Source organism: Myotis davidii, unplaced genomic scaffold (assembly GCF_000327345.1).
Source record: "Myotis davidii unplaced genomic scaffold, ASM32734v1 scaffold32, whole genome shotgun sequence".
In the NCBI taxonomy this organism is placed as follows: Eukaryota; Metazoa; Chordata; class Mammalia; order Chiroptera; family Vespertilionidae; genus Myotis; species Myotis davidii.
Window position 1 is genome coordinate 5,690,981 of NW_006286587.1, and position 18,851 is coordinate 5,709,831.

At 39.1% G+C, this 18,851-nt stretch overlaps 1 protein-coding gene across 2 annotated transcripts in view; it reads left to right on the plus strand.

Annotated features, from left to right (window-relative positions):
• Positions 1–18,470, plus strand: part of PLCB1 (phospholipase C beta 1) — a 631,360-nt gene extending 612,890 nt beyond the window's left edge. Inside the window, exon 31 of one of the 2 annotated variants that reach the window (XM_015560268.1) lies at positions 15,191–18,470. In XM_015560268.1, the coding sequence (XP_015415754.1) occupies positions 15,191–15,418 (228 nt within the window). In that variant the 3' untranslated portion in view covers positions 15,419–18,470. The remainder of the gene's footprint in view (positions 1–15,190) is intronic. The other variant, XM_006758081.2, reaches the window with a different exon arrangement.
• Positions 18,471–18,851: the final 381 nt, after the last annotated feature.

An 18,851-nucleotide genomic window follows, 5' to 3' on the forward strand; every position in this document is an offset into this window, starting at 1 on the left:
GAATATATGAGGGATAGAAGGCAAAAAAAGTGCGAACATGTAGAGAATGAGCCATGAATTAGTGTCATTTTTTTTGTAATTTATTTTTTTCTTCACCCAAGGATATGTTTTTATTGATTTTAGAGAGATATCAATGTGAGAGAGAAACATTGATTATTGCCTCTCATATACACCCTGAATGGAGATCGAACCTGCCCTCAGGCATGTGCCCTGGCCAAGAATAGAACCTGCCTTTTGGCATATGCGACCACACTCAAACCAACTGAGCGACCCAGTCAGGGCTCTAATTAGTGGCATTTGCTCTATAGTTCAGTACTGCAACTGTTGAGATACGTTCCACAACTTTGGATTAAGATGGCTGTCTGGCTGGCAAGGCCAACTGAGAGCCAGAATAGACTTGGTAGACCTAGTAGACTTTCTGTCACCAGTAGCTTTCCCTAAAGCCTTCATTCTATGTATAAGTAAGGATGCCTGTGATCTATCAGAAGGGTTTTATTCCCCTAGATTGGGTGATTGGAAGAAATCACCCAGGTTTTTGGAAGCAAACCCAGGGTTATACAGGGGTGAGAAAAAAATAGGTTTACAGTTGTGAGTACGCAAAACACGAGTTTATTCTTGTATTATTGTTTATTAATTATTGTTTTATTTATTTGTAAAACAACTGCCCACTCTGTATGCTGTGAGATAGTTAGCTGATGGCAGATAGAAGCAGGAAGAAAGCTCTGCCTTGTTATCAAAACAGAGGAAAAAGGAATATCTTAAAATTGATTTGCAATAATAATTGTTGTCACCCATTCCTGTCCTTTCAAGGGTAACTCGATTAGAGCCATACACTATAGATTCTGTATATACTTTGATCCAGTTATAACAATGGAAGAAAAGGGATTTTTTTTCCTTTCTGCATTTTCCCTGTAAAAGAGAAATAGTTCAAGATTGATGGAAAGTCATAATGCCCCAGGGTTTCATAACACCAGCTCTTTTCCTCTTACAGCTATAAAGTAGCTAGAAAGCACTCGAGATTTATTGTTAAGATTATTCTCTAACTCTACATCTAGAATAACCAAATAGGTCCCAAGCAACTTTGAGGCCATCTTTATGGTAAAAAATTGGTTAATAAAGATGAATCATAAATAGGAGAAACAGTCCTGATGTCTACATGTAGATTCCTTATTCACCTCACTTTAATGTAAATCCTGCAACACAGATTGTAATTACTATTAATAAATCACAAGGATGCCGAAACCGGTTTGGCTCAGTGGATAGAGCGTCGGCCTGCGGACTGAAGGGTCCCAGGTTCGATTCCGGTCGAGGGCATGTGCCTGGGTTGCGGGCACATCCCCAGTGGGGGATGTGCGGGAGGCGGCTGATCGATGTCTCTCTCTCATCGATGATTCTAGCTCTCTATCTCTCTCCCTTTCTCTCTGTAAAAAATCAATAAAATATATTTAAAAAAAAAAATTGGCTATATCCGTGGTACTGTAAAGTTAGTATCAGGTTCTCTAAATTGACTCCCCCTCACGTAGGACCCCAAAGATAAAGTCAGTAGAGTAAGCCCTTTGTGTTTCAAGTCACCTCTGTTGGCCTCTTGGAGAAACGGGATCTGCCATCAGAAGGGTTTGCCTAGAGCAGGAGTCGGCAAACTGCGGCTCACGAGCCACATACAGATCTTTGGCCCTTTGAGTGTGGCCACAAAATTTCAATCGCATTGTACGTGCGCGCCCGCACGTGGTATTTTGTGGAAGAGCCACACTCAAGGGGCCACAGTTTGCTGACCACTGGCCTAGAGGACTATAAAGGAGCACTTCAGGAAAAGCAGCCTGCAGTGAGGTTTACCCGACTTCTCATACCAAGCCCTGTGGGTCAGTGTGCTCACATCGCCACACCTTGATAAAGAAGGAAATGGGAAAAGAGGAAGACATTCTGAATTGTTTAGCAAGTGCCTTCCAGAGGAGCTGCCTAGAAGAGGGTCGGGAGCTTTTCCCGGTTTAAGTAAAGTGTCTGCCTCCTTTCCAGGGATGAGTTCATGCCTTGCCAAAGATTCATTCAGGACACCAGCACAATGTGGTAAGGTCTCCATTCAGGCAGCAAAGAAGATGGAGCCTAGTCCCTGAGTGGGGAGACCTTTTGTGTAGGTATCTATCAAGTCCCAAGGCAAACTCATGGCACACATTACTGAGGTATTTCAGACGCTGCAAATCAACTGCTTGGTGTTTTCATTTTTATTTATTTACGTGTGCATTTATTTATTCATCTATTTATTTATTTATTTAAATCCTCACTTGAGGATATGTTTTACTGATTTTAGAGAGAAGAGAACGAAGAGAGAGAGAGAGAAAGAGTGAAGAGAGAGAGAGAGAGAGAGAGAAGAGAGAAAAATCAATATAGGAGAGAAACATCTATCAGTTGCCTCCCATACACGCCCCACCGGCATTTGAACCCTCAACCTAGCTATGAGTCCTGACAGGGAATTGCAACCTTCCCGTGCACAGGATGACACTCCAAACAACTGAGCCACTCCAGCCAGGGCCTGGTGTCTATTTTTAATTTCTAATGTAGATGACATCACTGACAAACCAGGTTTAGCATGAGAATCCAGATTGCTAGCTTTAAAAAAAAATCAGAAGAGGTGGCAACCTGGACATACATGTGGCAGCAATCTAGTTGGCAAGACTGGGTGTCTGGTCTTAGTAACAGAGAAAGGCCCTCTGCAAGCAGTACAGTTCCGGTCTGGTCCCAGTCATTCATTTACCTTTCCACCGGGCCCTGTTTCCGTTTGCCCTCTCTGAAAACCTCTATCCTAGTGCCCAACCTCACCTTGGGTGGAGAATTCGGGCATGGCAATCAGACTTCACAAAACCCTGAGGCCAAGAGAACCATTGTCTACTTGCCTCTCAGATCACGTTGTAAATAGCCAACCAAAAGCCACAGCAATTTAAGCAGAAGACTAAACATCATATTTAGAAGGAGTGACTATGTAATTAGGAAATTCTCACTCCCTAAGCATCAAAATCAATTATCTTGATAAAGTCCTAGTACAGCTAACCACTCTTGAAATACACAGTGATAAAAAGAGAAAGAAAAACCAAAACTAATTTTAGGTGGCCAGGAGAAGGGCGTTCTCCAGGGACAGGGCTGAGGTCATTCTAGGACATCTGTCAGCCTGTCTCTGTGTCTTAAATGTGATTCACAGGCTTTAAGCCAAGAAAGAGCTGTTGTTGCTTGAGCTCAAGTTGGGTAATTGCGAATGCTTGGGAAGTCTTAAAGGGGTTAGGGCAAAGGTGTGTGCGGATAGGAGACTCTGAGACTCTGATTTGAAAGGAGACCCACGCAAGGGTGGAACCCCATAATAAGTCTTCATAGACCACTCCTGGCATATGTTAAAGCAGCGGTTCTCAACCTGTGGGTCGCGACCCCCTTGGCGGTCGAACGACCCTTTCACTGGGGTCGCCTAAGACCATCCTGCATCTCAGATATTTACATGACGATTCATAACAGCAGCAACATGACAGTTATGAAGTAGCAATGAACATAATTTTATGGTTGGGTCACAACATGCGGAACTGTATTTTAAGGGCCAGAAGGTTGAGAACCGCTGGATTAAAGGATCCCAGCTGACTTCCCAAGGAGGATGTTCCGCCGGGACTCCCATTTATCTGAGGTGGTTTTAGGCACCATCTGCACTATAGACGTTTTCTTCTAATATGACTCAGTATAGAAATTGAATTCATAATGTTAGTTCATGCTTTTCTGCTGGTGGCATTCCACTTGACCAAAAAGAAATACAAACTTTACCTAAAAATAATTAGCTTTCGAATGGCCTTTTCTTTCAATTGGCTTGAGGCTTTTTATTGATTTGTTTAGGGTTTATGTGGCTGAGAGAATGGGATTCTGCTGGTGTTGTCTGTCTTAGCCTCTCCCCAGTGGACAGAAATTGCCCTTTGCTTTCATGTCCGTGCTCCCCACAGTGCAACTAAATCAGGAGCCTCAAACTGGTGACTTGCAGGCTAAATTGAGCCTTTTATTTGACTCTTGGTACATGTTAACATTTTGGAATTTGAGTGTTTTAAACATGAAATACAATTCCAACTGGCTACAGTTCTCAGTATGTCTCTATTGCCTAATAGCAAACCTGATTTGTAGATTTATGTTGTTTCTTGGGCCCCATAGGTATTTCCATTTAGAGATTCTGAAATTAATGCCCATATATTAAATTGGTTAATACATGAAAAGTCCTAAGAACAGTGCCTGCCACATTGTAAGCACTCAGTAAACTGTAATTATTGCCCTCATTCTATCACCATCATTAATTTTATGGTTTTATATTTCCCTGCAATTTTGTAGCAATGTTTACTAGATTGGTTCTAGCCCACGAGATTTTTATTTTCTCTTTTAAATTAGGATATTTTCCTTTCTCCAGTTTTCCATTTACTTATCCTTTCTTATAGTATGATTCTTTACAGAAATGATCTGAATAAATTGGACTACATTTAATGGCAAACAGGAAAACAGCCAGCTGACCAAATAAACAGATCCTAGACTGAATTACGTAGGGAACAGTGAAGAGCCAGTGTCTTCCAAGCATGACAAAAGCAAATAGAAAAAGTCCAGTGAAGGCTGAGAAATAGACCAGGCTAATTGCAGCTGGGTGAACATCATTGTTTTCCATGGGCCTGTACTGGATTGTTAAAGGGAGCGTATGTCATTAAGACCCTATGCCAGCGGTTCTCAACCTGTGGGTCACGACCCCCTTGGCGGTCGAATGACCCTTTCACAGGGGTCGCCTAAGATCATCCTGCATATCAGATATTTACATTATGGTTCATAACAGTAGCAACATTACAGTTATGAAGTAGCAATGAAAATAATTTTATGGTTGGGTCACAACATGAGGAACTATATTTAAAGGGCCAGAAGGTTGAGAACCACTGCTATGCCATGGAATCCCTCATCATCACTTTGTGAAAGCAACTTGGAAATCCTAGACAGGCAAGAAAAATACACTGGAGTTATTATTCTTCTCTCAACACACAGATGAATATTGGATTACCGGATCTTCACCAATCCTATTTTTACAGAGTGAGGGGTTGGCCTGAAATGGTGAGAATGGGGCCTTGGCTTAGGAGGCAAAATATGGTGGTTAGGTCTTGATCCTGCACTTGAGTGCTAGGCTTTCATTTCTGTATTTAAAGAATGACGGTCAATAATGTATTGATGGTTAATAATTCACTCAAGGTTATAAAACAAGTCTTAGTTTCCTTAGTTCCCAGAGCCTGTGTCTTCAAAATTTTTACTGTCTTTTCAAGTACAATAGTAACTTTCCGTTTGACGAGGTGTCTCTGAACTATGAGTAATCATTTTGGTAAATCTAAATTATTTTCCTCATTCACAATCACTTTTATTCCCAGCTATCATAGGCCCCAGCTGACTCTCCCTACAGAAAGCACCTAGCTAAAAATGAAATCCCCTAGGCCTTAACAGAAGACACCTACAGGGGGAGAGGACTTCAGTTCTGACACAAGAATTTCAAGGTCTGGAACATGCACATTAGCTGGGATAAAGTGAGTTACCAAGTAGCATAATTATTGCCTTACATCCTAGTGTAATTTGCTTTTAAATGCTGAATGGTTATGTATATAAGGCAACAAGAGTCTGGCTTCTGGGATGTGACAAGTTCATCCCACGTCAAGTGTGCAATTTCATGCACACTTTTTGAGAGAAATTATGGGAGTCATTTCCCATGGGGGAAATGCTACAAGAACACTGCAAAACAAACACAAACTTCATTGGCGTAAAACAAGTAATAAATCTTTATTTAGTTCACCAGTTTGCAGGGTTCAGCTGATCTAGGCTGATCTTAGCCAGGCTTGTTCACACATCTATGGTTAGTTATAGGTCAGGTTGATGACTCTACCAATCTCAGCTGGACTTGCTTCCATCTCTGGGTGCCAGCCAGCTGCTGGTTGATCTTGGATGATTTGGGCTGTGTGACTGAGATGATTGGGGTGACTTGGCTTTGTTCCATGTACCTGTCCTCTACCAGACTAGCCCAGTGGTCAGCAAATTGAGGCTTGTGAGCCACATGCGGCTCTTTGGCCCCTTGAGTGTGGCTCTTCCACAAAATACCACGTGCGGTCGCGCACGTACAGTGCGATTGAAACTTTATGGCCCATGTGCAGCAGTTGTTTTTTAGCCTGGGCAAGTCTATTTTGAAGAAGTGACATTAGAAGAAGTGGGGGGTGTTGGTCGGTCAGGCGACAGGAGACATGGCGGGATCCGCAGCGTGGGGTGGGGGATGGGGGGGCGCCATTCATGCACGAGTTGAGGATGGGAAGTTGGAAGGGGTCGACCTCAGCGAATGTACCTCAATCAGATTGAGGATGTTTTTAGCAAAGGCCAGCTTAGAAGTACCCTAATTAAGTTAATAACAACGAAGGGGTCGATCAGCGAATGTACCTCAATCAGATTGAGGATGTTTTTAGCAAAGGCCAGCTTAGAAGTACCCTAATTAAGTTAATAACAACGTACCTACCTATATAGTTTAAGTTTAAAAAATTTGGTTCTCAAAAGAAATTTCAACCGTTATACTGTTGATATTTGACTCTGTTGACTAATGAGTTTGCCGACCACTGGACTAGCACATCCAGGAATGTTCCCATGAGCATGGAAGAATAACAGAAGTGAAAGCTGAGGTGTACAATTGCTTTATCAAGCCTCTGCATGGGCTATGTGTGCTAACATTCTATTGGTCAGAGTGAGTCATAGGACCACTTCATATTCAAGAGATAGAAAGATAGATTCTTTCTCTTTAATAAGAGGAAGTCATAAGGCAAAGGCTGTAGATACGGAGGGAGGTGAAGTATTGGGGCCATTAATTCAGTCTGTTGCAGAGGAGAATCAACTGGGTTCTGATCCTAGTTTTGCTACTAATGAGCTGTACCCTTAAGAAAGCCACTTCTTTTAACTGCAGGCTTATACTAAGTAAAAGGAAAAGGTTTGACTACATAATTTCTAAAATCCCTTTTCAAAACTACTGACTCTTGGAGGGGTTGACTATCTGAGATACATTTTTAAGAATCACAGTAGGCATAAATTATGGGCTAAGTGAGGAAATTGAAGCATTTCAAGAGAGGTGCATTAGGGAAAGGACAGTGAAAAAGAAATGGGGATGGAGCTAGGGAAAAAGTCACAGGAATCTGTGTTCTTTGTTGAATTAAGAGCAAATTTCCTCTATAGGTAGTTTCTGGAGAATATGGATGTAAAGAGGAGTTTACACATAAGAGATGTGTCAGAATGCATTTGGCTTTTGACCTGAAATAAAGTTTTAAAAGCATGTTCTTGTCACCCTGGAAGGATTTTACGTTTTTCATTCTCCACAGCATCAAGCATCAGGCCTTGCACGTATCAGGGTGTTCAAAGATAATTTATGTTGATAAATACTTCAAAATTGCCAACAATCCAGAATGTAGGCCGCAAAGAGAGATCTAACAAGTACCATAATTGTGTTGCATTGGCCAAATAACAACTCAAATGACATAATTGGAAAGAACGAAGCCCATTTAATAGACAAAGTTCCAGATGTTTTCAGCTGCAAATTCGTTTTCCCCTCTCTTTCGAAAGTTTTAAAAGTTAATTAATAAGCAAGCACAGTATGCTGATTACTTAATATGCATGACCTCATTTGAACAACCCATTGTTTTTCTACATTGGCAGCACTTCCCTAATTTATTTCTGTTTAGGTCTGAAGTATTTTTTATTTTGACCTAGAAATTCACTGATCACCATTTTCTTTATATTTCTGTTGCCATTGGCAACCTTGAATCACAAGGTTGAACAAATGCTGCATTTTACTTGAGTGGTTTGTAATTTTGAACTTCGAGTTCATGTTCAGTGGGAATTGTTTATCTATAGGGTTCACCCTGCCTTAGGTTATAGAGAATGCCGACAGCCTGAATTTGCCGTGCGTCTGCTCGGACACCATGAGTTTTATTAATTTTTTATCAGCGTTTGATTTATTGACACTGGACACCCAGTCACAAGGGTAACGTGAATTGGAAACTGCACTCGTTCATGGTTCTGGTTTGGCTTTCTGATCCCTGGTTGCTGACACGTTTCCTCCCATCAGCCCTAAGAATCTCTAGATTCCTCGCCTTGTCCCCAAGATTATGGACTGAGATTTCCAGTTCCCATTTCCACAGGGCCTTCAGGCTTAGCACTTAAACTCCGTAGGTCTTTCCCCACCCTTCTAGAACATTAACAGCCAGCTCACCAAAGGAATCTACTTGCTATCCCTGGACCTTTTAACTCTGAATTCCTTTGTCATTCTGTGACTCGGGGATTTCTTCTTCTCACATTAAAACTCAGCTATAAATTTAAATAAGTATATATGTTCTGTCTTATTCAGCATTTCCTTATGTTTGGAGTAGAAGACAAAATTTTCCACTCTGCCATTTTGACTCAAACTCACATTGCAATTTGTTCTAAGGAAGCTTAGAAGAAAACAAACAAAACCTGGAATGGTTGGGATATATAATGTAGTCCCATTTTCCCACGTGCTATTTTCCAACAACCCTCTGGTAACTTGACCAATCTAATTCTGTGATTTTTATATGATCTTGTTATTTCTGTTCTTGGTTGAAATAGAAATTCTCCAGATTATTCTAAAAATAAGTTGAGGCTTTGCAAGGTTGCTCAGGCTAATGTTGAAACCACCCATTCTATATATGTACTTTTAAAAATATATATTTTTATTGATTTCAGAGAGGGAGAGAGAGATAGAAACATCAATGATGAGAGAGAATCTATTGATTGGCTTCCTTCTGCAGGCCCCCTTACTGGGGACTGAGCCAACAACCTAGGCATGTGCCCCTGACCAGAGTTGAACCTGGGACCCTTCAGTCTACAAGCCGACACTCTATCCACTGAGCCAAACCAGCTAGGGCTCTATATATGTACTTTTTAATGCTTTTCCCATTGTTATTAATAGCCTATTAACTAATTGATGATTTTGAGGTTAAAATACCATAGTCCCTGCAGTAATTTTTCATAATTGGGGGTGGGGGGTATCTAGTCTACATTCAGTGTTTTGCAGTTAAAATATATGTATTTTAGATTTTGTTTTATTTTAGAATACTATTTTCATGATAAAAATAAAATAACTACATTACCAATAATTACATTACCATCAAAACAAGAAGTCAAAAAATTAAAGCACTCATAATTCCAAAACAGTTTGTATCTTAGTATTTCCTTTCAAATTAATTCTGTATTCTTAGAAAATATTTTCATAGTTATAATCATGGTACATACACAACTGTATGTAGATTCTTAATTTACCACAGCAATACAATCATTTTTCCCTGTTTTCATAACCATTTTTTGGTTTACATTTAGTGACACATTGTATTTCATTAAGTGGAAGCCTTGTATTTTATTTTACAGAAACTCTAAATTTTATTGATGTTTTTGTTGTTGTTTATTTGTTAGTCTTATTATTTTCCCCGATCTTTAGCAGTAAATTTAAACATATTTGAGCAAGATAATTATAGTACCATTTTACCATCCCCATTTCCCAAGGGCCAGAGAGATATCTGTAAAAGAGTTAAGAGACTGTGAGGAATTAAAATTTTAAAAATACAAGATGCTCCCAGAGAAGAAAATAAGTGAAATAATATAAAATGTTTAATGAGAAAACAAACGGAAACAAATGACCCTATGTGTATATTAAAGGTAACAACTACACAAAGAATATAATTATTTCTAGTGAGTCTTAGCAGAGTAATATCATTGTGCATCCTTAGTGAGATATATTTTGTTGGCAGGGAGGGGAAAGAACCTGTAAAGAGCCTTAAGCTTCACATGGTTATTTTATTGGTAGGTTATAACATTAAAACTGTTCTGTATATTGCCAGGTAAAGCAAATAAGTATGTTAATGTTATTAGAAACCAAATATACAAAATTAATTACAAAATAAAAAAGATACACAAATATAAAATCAAGGAAGTGAAGAGAAAGATTTATACAGTGACATTTAAAGTTGAAAAAGTGATATGCTAATATTTTTCAAAATATACGTCCTAACTGTCCACTGAGATGGTCCAAGTGCACTGACAGGCCGGTGGCAGTGAGCGCCTTCAGCTCCCAGAGCTTGGCTTGTGAAGCTTTCTCCATGGAAGCCTCTTTGGAAAAGAACCTGATTCCAGGTTTGAGGCAGGGAAAGTGCCAGAGGATGTGAGGCATCTTGTTCTACCGAGGAAAGCAAGCAAGGGCTGAAAAATGAATAGGGAGGAGGCATGTCAAAAGGACCCAGAAGCCTGCCTGAGAGGGCTCCTGCTGACCACACCTGGGAACATTTGACCTCAAAAAAGAATAGCAGCTGTCAAAAGGAATAAATCAAAATCAAAATCTATTTCCTGTAGTTATTTTCAGAGAAAGAGGGAAAAAAGAAAAGAAAAAAAACGCATTGGCCATCTTTTAAAATAATTATTGCCCCAAGTCCTTACTCAGAAAATGTGTAATTAAAGGAAAATAATTAAATGCTTATTATTCTCTGGTTTCAATTTGTTTCCTTAGAGAAGTGGCTTTGATTATATCTCTTTGGTAACTCAGGAACCTGGCTTATTTTGTGTTTATGCCACATGTACATTATAACTGAGCTGCTCCTTTTTTTCCTGTTTGTAAACTAACCTTCATGAGTCACTTTGTTTTCTCCTTCAACTTCGCTTATATTTCTCCCTCTAAAAACCTTGTTTCAGGTTTTTCCAGACATATACCCAGAAGTGAAACTGCTGGGTCATAAGGAGTTCTATTTTTAATTTTTTGAAGGACCTCCATACTGTTTTCCATAGTGACTGCATCAATTTGCAATGCCACCAATGGTGCACGAGGGATCCCTTTTCTTCACATCCTTGCCAGCACTTGTTATTTGTTGATTTATTGATGATAGCCATTCTGACAGGTGTGAGGTGGTATCTCACTGTGGCTTTAACTAAATAAATAAGTCAGAAAAAGATAAATACCATCCTATTTCCCTTATATGTGGAAATAAAGAAGAACAAAATAAACAAACAAAACAGAAAAAGACTGATAGATACAGAGAATAAAATATTGGTTGCCAGAGGGAGGAGGTTGGGAGGGCTGGGTGAAAAGGAGCAGGAATTCAGAAATACCAAATTGGTAGCTACAAAATAGTTATGGGGATATAAAGTAAAGCATAGGGAATATAGTCAATAATATCGTAATAACTATGTATGGTGCCAGGTGGGTACTAGGATTATCAGAAGGGGATCACTTCGTAAATTATATAATCATCTAACCACTATGCTGTACACCTGAAATTAATAAAATAATATTGAATGTCATCTGCAATTGAAAATAAAAATAAAAGTCAGCAAGTTAAAACATTAATTCAGTTTTAGACAGTGGGTTCATGCTTTCAGTAATCAGAGCCTATATCTGACTTCTCTGAAAAGAAATAACCACAATGCTTTTGTTGAACGCGACATCACTGAACTATAATTATTTCAAGCACAGAGGGCTGCACCAGGAAGCGTTTTGTAAAGTATATTCAATAGAGTAGTAATTCATCAAATAGTCCAAGATTTTTCTAGCTTATTGTGATGGTTTGTTTTATATGGCAACTTGGCTAGGCCACAGTACCCAGATATTTAGTAATCAAACATTAATCTTGATGTTTCTATAAAGGTATACTTTTTGAATGAGATTAACATTTAAATCAGAAAACTTTGAGTAAAGCAGATTCCCCTCCATAATGTAGGTAAGCTTCATCCAATCAGTTTATATATATATGCTATTGGTTCTGTTTCTCTAGAGAACCCTAACACAGATATTAAGAATATTCTGTATCTTTCTTATTTTACTATTAAAATCTCATTCTCATTTAAAAAAAATGCCAATGGCCAATAGTGTAATCAATAGTGCCTAGGTAATGACAGCTCCGTAAAAACCTCACCTTCCCCAGACTTTTCTCTATGCATCTTTCATCTGGCTGCTCCTGAGTTATATCCTTTTATAATAAACCAGTGATCTGGTAAATAAAATGTTTCTCTGGGTTCTGTGAACTGCTCTAGCAAATTAATGGAACTCCTAACTATAGCCAGTCGGCAGAAGCACAAGTGACAAACAAGACTCCCCAATTGGTGGGGGTGGAGGGCAGTCCTGTAGGACTGAACCCTTTAACTGTGGAATCTAATGCTACCGCCAGGTAGATAGTGTCAGAATAGAGTTCAGTTGCAGGACATCCCGCTGGAATCATAGAGAATTGCTTGGTGGTGTGGAGGAAAAACCCACACATTGAAATTGGGTGCAGAACTGTAATGACCAGGATTATAGTATTAAAAAGTTATTAGAAAAAGTTAATTTAAGTATGTGTAATATTCTCACATTTCATGTTTCATTTTTTATATAAATTAAGCAAAGAAACAGCATTATCAAGCAACATGGAGTGTTGTCCATCAATGACCTAAGAGGAATTGACTTCTAGGTCAGGTAGAATATATCTATAGGTGAAGGTCCCCCAGTCTAATCCAAGTGAAAACAGAAATCTGCTGTTCCCTGAACCCAGAGCTCCATGCTCTTCTCCCTTTCCTTACATTCTTTGGAAATGAAATTTTAAAGGTACATGTTACTGAATTAAAATTGAGGTGAAATGACGATGAAGTCGGGATAGTAGCAAATGGAAACTGCCAAACACCAGGCTGAGATCTTATTCACACAAAAGAGTGTGACAGTGTAAACGCTTGACCTTCTTCTAAATGGTTGGTCACCTGGGAGAGACTTGGCCATCCTCTTCCTGCACATGAAGATCCTGGGCTTCCCCTGACCCTGACACTGAGGGTGGGGAATGTGCCTTTGCTCATCTCAGCAGTGTGACTCTCAGGGCCCTGGGGATACCTTTCTCTCTTTTTTTAAATTTATCTTTATTGTTGAAAGTATTACAGATGTGCCCTATATCCCCCCACCACCCCAGGCCTTTCACCACCCTATTGTGTGTGTCCAGGGATTATGCATAAACATGTAAATTCTTTGGTTAATCTCTTCGCACCCACCCACCCCTGACTTTCTCTGGCAGATACTCTTCTCACAGTATGTTTCCACCTTGGCTATTAGAATTCAGATTCTAGCACAACATATTCATTAATGCCCCACATTTTTTACTTGGGAAGAGTAGGCGACTTTAAATACTCTGGTCAAGTTATATTTATCAGTCTTTTTTGAAAAAAAATTATTCAAATAGATTCACAATCCATGATCTGAAACTCTTAATGCCCGTCATGTTTCAAAATACATAAATTTTATGATTTTAGAAAGGTGATATGATACATATACCATAGGCATAATATTTCAGGGAGTTCTGGGTCACCTTCATAATCAAACAGATTGTGTCTACAGTACCGTGCATGAATATTCACATAAAGTGGGATAATTAAGGATTACAAATAGCCCTATATCAGTTAATGTCAATGAGTTTGCTATAAATTTACCAAAAAAAAAGACGAACTTCTGGATTTTTGGACTTCGGGGATTTTAGAATTGCAGATAAGGGATTATGAATCTATATGACATAACTGAGCTTTGGCAAAACTTCTCTGGCATAGAAGCAAGAGTACAAAGGAGTTGAACTAGAGGATGTTCTCAAGCTGCAGGCACCATCCAAAATGGAATGAATAAAGGCAATCAAGACGCCAAGGGCAGATGCCCTGAGCACTGTCTTCACCCCAGGGGTCAGGGATCAGGGGTCAGGGGCCTAAGGGCTGCACTGAAGCTGCAGATGAAGGACATGCAGCCAGGATCAAGCCAAAAAGTAAAACTGGGAGCTTACACAGAAAGATAATCAGTGTCCAGGGAGAATCAGCAGCATTGACATCACCCAGGAGCCCTGAGAAATGCAAGATCTTGAGCCCCACCCAGATCTCCTGAATCAGAATAAAAAATTAAGGCTCCAGGTGATTTGGGTGCACCTTATAGTTTGAGAAGCAGGAAAATAAGTTCCTTAAAGGTTTTAAGGACACATCTTAAGAAAAGCTGCTTCACTGCTCCTCAAAAGAAAAAAAGCACTTAGTCTTCTAAGATTATGGTCCCCCACTTACCACTCAATAAGCAACAAGAATTTTATTTAACAGTCTGGGTTTAGATTTGGCTCTGCTGTGCGGAGCAACACCCACCTCTGGCCCAGCCCTTCACCTCACTTCTCTGAAGACCGGCTTTTGCTTGCTTTATGACTAGGGCCACGTGTAAGACTGCATTTAAAGAAAGTGTTCTGTGACTTTTAAAAGTCTGAAAAGCCTCCTGAGCATTAAGCATATAAATTAAAAGACAGTTTGCATGGTAGCTAAAACAGTTTATGAGGCAAATAGAAATTAGGTTGAAAAGGAAAAAATGAAGATAAGATAAAAGAAGTAAAAATAGAAGTTAAAGTAGGTTAGAGGAATATGTTTGGTGTGTAAAAACGCATCCAGCTCCTCTTTACAGGCTCGGCTTCCCAGCCTCTGAGTGAGGCCACGCTTCTTAAAGCCCTCACCTTGACCCTCTCTCCGTTGCAGTCCGATTCTTCATTGTTCTTCCCAGCTCGAGTCATGGCTGACCTTGGCACTCCCAGCTATTAGTAGCTCCCAAACCCTACATTTAAGAACTTCAGATCATTGTTTATTACTTTTTAGTATTTATTTATTTATTTATTTATTAATTTATTTCAGAGAGGAAGGGTGAGGGAGAGATGATGAGAGAGAATCATTTATCAGCTGCCTCCTGCACTCCCCCTACAGGGAATTGAGCCCGCAGCCCAGGCATGTGCCCTGAACGAAAATTGAACCATGACCTCCTGGTTCATAGGTCGATGCTCAACCACTGAGCCATGCTGCCTGGGCTACTTCTCTAAACTTTTTCAAAAGATTCATCCGTGTGTGTGTGTGTGTGTGTGTGTGTGTGTGTATTTATAGGACTGCAGGTAGCCCTGTTCTGCCACACATAACCTGAACTTGAGTTTCAGCTATGGAAAAATGGCATGTTGAGCTAACCTCTGTTTTATATCTTTTCAATAGGTAACCTCTGGATGATATTAAAATTAATATATCTCTCCCCCACCTTTGCACATGTCGTTCAAGAAGTTTCTACAGGGGTGGTTATAGAAACCTGAATGATGTAACATCACCCTTCCCTCTTGGTGTCTCCCAGCTGCAGGTGGAGCTGGAGCAAGAGTACCAAGACAAGTTCAAAAGACTGCCCCTGGAGATTCTGGAGTTCGTACAGGATGCCATGAAAGGGAAGATCAGTGAGGACAGCAACCACAGCTCTGCCCCTTCCTCCCTGGCCTCCGATGCTGGAAAACTGAACCACAGGTCTCCCTCCAGTGAGGAGCTGGAAGGAGAGCGCCCGGGAAAAGAGTTTGATACTCCTCTGTGAGTGTTCCTGCCAGGCCTTTGGAACATGCATGGCCTCTCAAGCTCCATCGGACTCTCTCTTATTACGAAGATCACTGCCCAGAGCATCTTCCCGAGAAGCATCCCTTAGCCCAAAATCCACACCAAAACGAGAGTTCCAGAAGGATCCACTCAGACGTCCCCAGGCCCAAGCGCCATGTGCAATGTGGAAACAAATGCTAGGTCTACTAGTGGAGAGTGCATGTATGTGGGATTTTTGTTTTCTTTCCAATAGTAAACAACACAGGCAACTTCCAGGCTGCATGGGCCATCTGATGAAGGACTGTGTCTTCTTTAAAGAAAATCAAGCTCATGTTTTTATTTGAAGCTCTGGTATAAAATAGTTGCAAACTAATAGAAATAGTTTGAGAAATGTATATCATTATTTAACACTATTGAACAATCTACTTTGAATATTGTTTTCCTACCTGCCACTCAACTACCGTATCTTCAATTTAACGTGCATTTTTTTATTGTTTCGCCCTTTGCTTTGCAAGCACCGGTGGCTTGCAGTCTGCTAATTTATTTATCATAGAGGCCTCAGTGTGTTTGTTGCTGACATGGCTTTCTCAGATATCATAGTGATTCAAATAAGCTGGTTTTCTTTCCTGGAAAAAAAAAATTACGTGATTGTATCTTTGCCCAGTGACGTTATTCCCAGACTTGGCAGTATGGCTCGTACATTTGGCTGCATGAGCAGGTTGGCCACACTCCTCCAGCCAGTGGGCTCTCCGAGTTGACTATTTGCACTCAAAGTCTGGGTATTCATTAGTCGTCGGCCTGAAATGTATAAATAACTACATAGAATATCTTCAGTTGAATAAAAATATTTGAGCCAATATATGTTGAGCAGAGATTCAATCAGACTAATCTGGTCCCAGTGGTTCTTAATGTCTGACATTATTTTATGGTTCATTTATTTTTAATAGTGATAAAGATTGAATATTTATCTAAAGAATACACAGACCCATATATAAATGATATATATTATCTCTATGTATATATGTACACACTCAGCAATATAAATACAGACACATGCACTACACACACACACACACACACTCACACATTCATTTGATTGTTGATGTGTGACAATGACCCAAAACTCTTCCATAAGACTTAAAACCAAATTTTTAGGGATAAGTGGATAGAGATGAAAATGATCAAACATCTAGATTTCATGGATAAATCATTGATATTTTAAGAAACAATCGATGGAGTTATTGATGCAAGTTGAATTAGATTTAGAATTTAGAATGTGAATTTGATATATATTTTGCAGGATCAAAACTGGATTTTAAACCTGTTTCAATAATCGGAATAGACAAAAATATATATGACAGAACTATGGGAATGTATTAGTATCTTCCATAATTATTATATCTGAGAGATTCCATTTTTACTATAACATAAAAAATACTTCATTTATATATTTATTATATACATTTAATTCATTTAACTGTGTCTTTTTGTTAAGTTCTTATATTAGGTGGCATGAGAAAAACAAAGCATATCAAGGTAAAACTGATCAAAAACATTATTGAAAAGTCTTAAATAAGAGAGAATAATTATATAAAGGAAAATGTAGTTTAGAGAGTAACACAAAGAACATTGAAGTTAAAGCCCTGAAGCAAGATTGCTCACAGCTTTAGCTTAAAATAAACCTGCCTGATTGTAGCTTAGCAAAACATTTTAAAACACAAAGCCAGTTGTGTCCTAAAAATTATTTCAAGAATTTAATATTTTTATGGAAATCACTTTATTTAACTTTAAGCAATAACTAAGGATCACAATTAAGTTTTAATCAAAATGAAGGCTTAGTTCAAACATTAGGAAAAAGTGTTTGATTAAAAACACACATCTAGTGAGACACAAGGAGGAAAATCCCATCCTCTTTGGAAATGATAGTATTTTGATCTGAAAGATTTGGGGTGTTAATTAGACACTTAATACAACTTAACTTCCATTGAAAGAGATATCTTTTGTAAATCATTCTACTTTTGCACTTTGAAAGAAAGGCATTAATCATAAGGAAGTAAGAATGGTCAAAATCGAATGCTGCATTTTTATAAACAAAATTACAGACTGTCTAAAATTGCAGAAGCGTGAACTAATAATAGCATTCACAACCAAACGCAATAGTGATTATTACCGCATATTGTATTACATTTAGTCCAGAGATAGACTAAGGTTGAATAATCTTGACTTACACAAAACTGTTTTGGTAGTTGTATTTCATTATCTTAGTGACTCTAATATGTTTGTATTTGGCCATTTATTGTAACCACATTTTTATATCTGTACAATGACACTTTTGCAGTTGTGGGGTAGTGTGTCACACTGTCCATCTTGCATCATTAAAACTACTACAGTGATATTATCATTTAACAATATTAATATTACTTGAAATAGACAAAGGTAAGGAAAAGGGGTCTATATGATGTGCAGTTTTGTGCCTTTATGTATCTGCCTTGTTCTTTGTTGAATGTGTGAAATTCTGTACTGTGGTTTTTCCTATAATAGAGAGTAGAGCTGTGTATTAAATTAGCCTGTGCCCCTCTGGTACCTGTACACTACTGAGAATAGCGTGGTTTGGGCCGTGTAAACCCATTTTCAAAGTTCTGATGACATGCCATGTGATTTGGTTTTTAACTTTTCACTTTAACATTTCCATATCACCCTGCACCAATTACTATTCCTGTAATAGTTAAGCAGTCATTAAATAATTCCGAAAGAAAGGGCCATTGCTTGCATTACTTTGAACTTAATGTTGTGCTTTGCACTGTATACATATTGCCTGTGATGGATTAGATATCGTGACCTTTGCCTTTTCAGAAGAAAAAAAAAAAGGACAAAGTATTTGAAGCTCTTAAAATGTACATATTTTGGTTCTCCTATCTCAAATTATTTAAAAAGCATAATTCACATTTTTGTAATAATTCTATGCAATTTTGTGGCATGATGTTTCTTCCACTTGTAATTTTATGTGCTTTCATCACAAATCCAAAGGAAATAATAAAACTTTCTTAACACAACCCAGCTGTTATTTCTTGGTGTCAGGAACAACCTTCTTTTGATGGGCAGGATGGTGGGAGCAGGCACAATGCCAGTCTTCAAGGATGTAATGCCCATATCCGTGCCTGTGCACAGACTTGAGATTCTGCAATGCTTGTGACCAGAGGGCACACCTGTCATTATTCTAAGATTCTGCCACCCCTCTCTATTTTTCCAATAGTCCTCCCTCCCTCCCTTCTTTGATCAAAGCTAAGGAAGGCAACACAGTCAAAGGTTTTTGGACAAATAGTGGAAGTGACAAGAACTGACAGAGTACTTTGTGGAGCGGCTACAGTGTTTGGACAGGTTCAAGCCTTGGCCTAATGAGAGGGCACAGTCCTCTCATTGCCACGTGCAAGTCC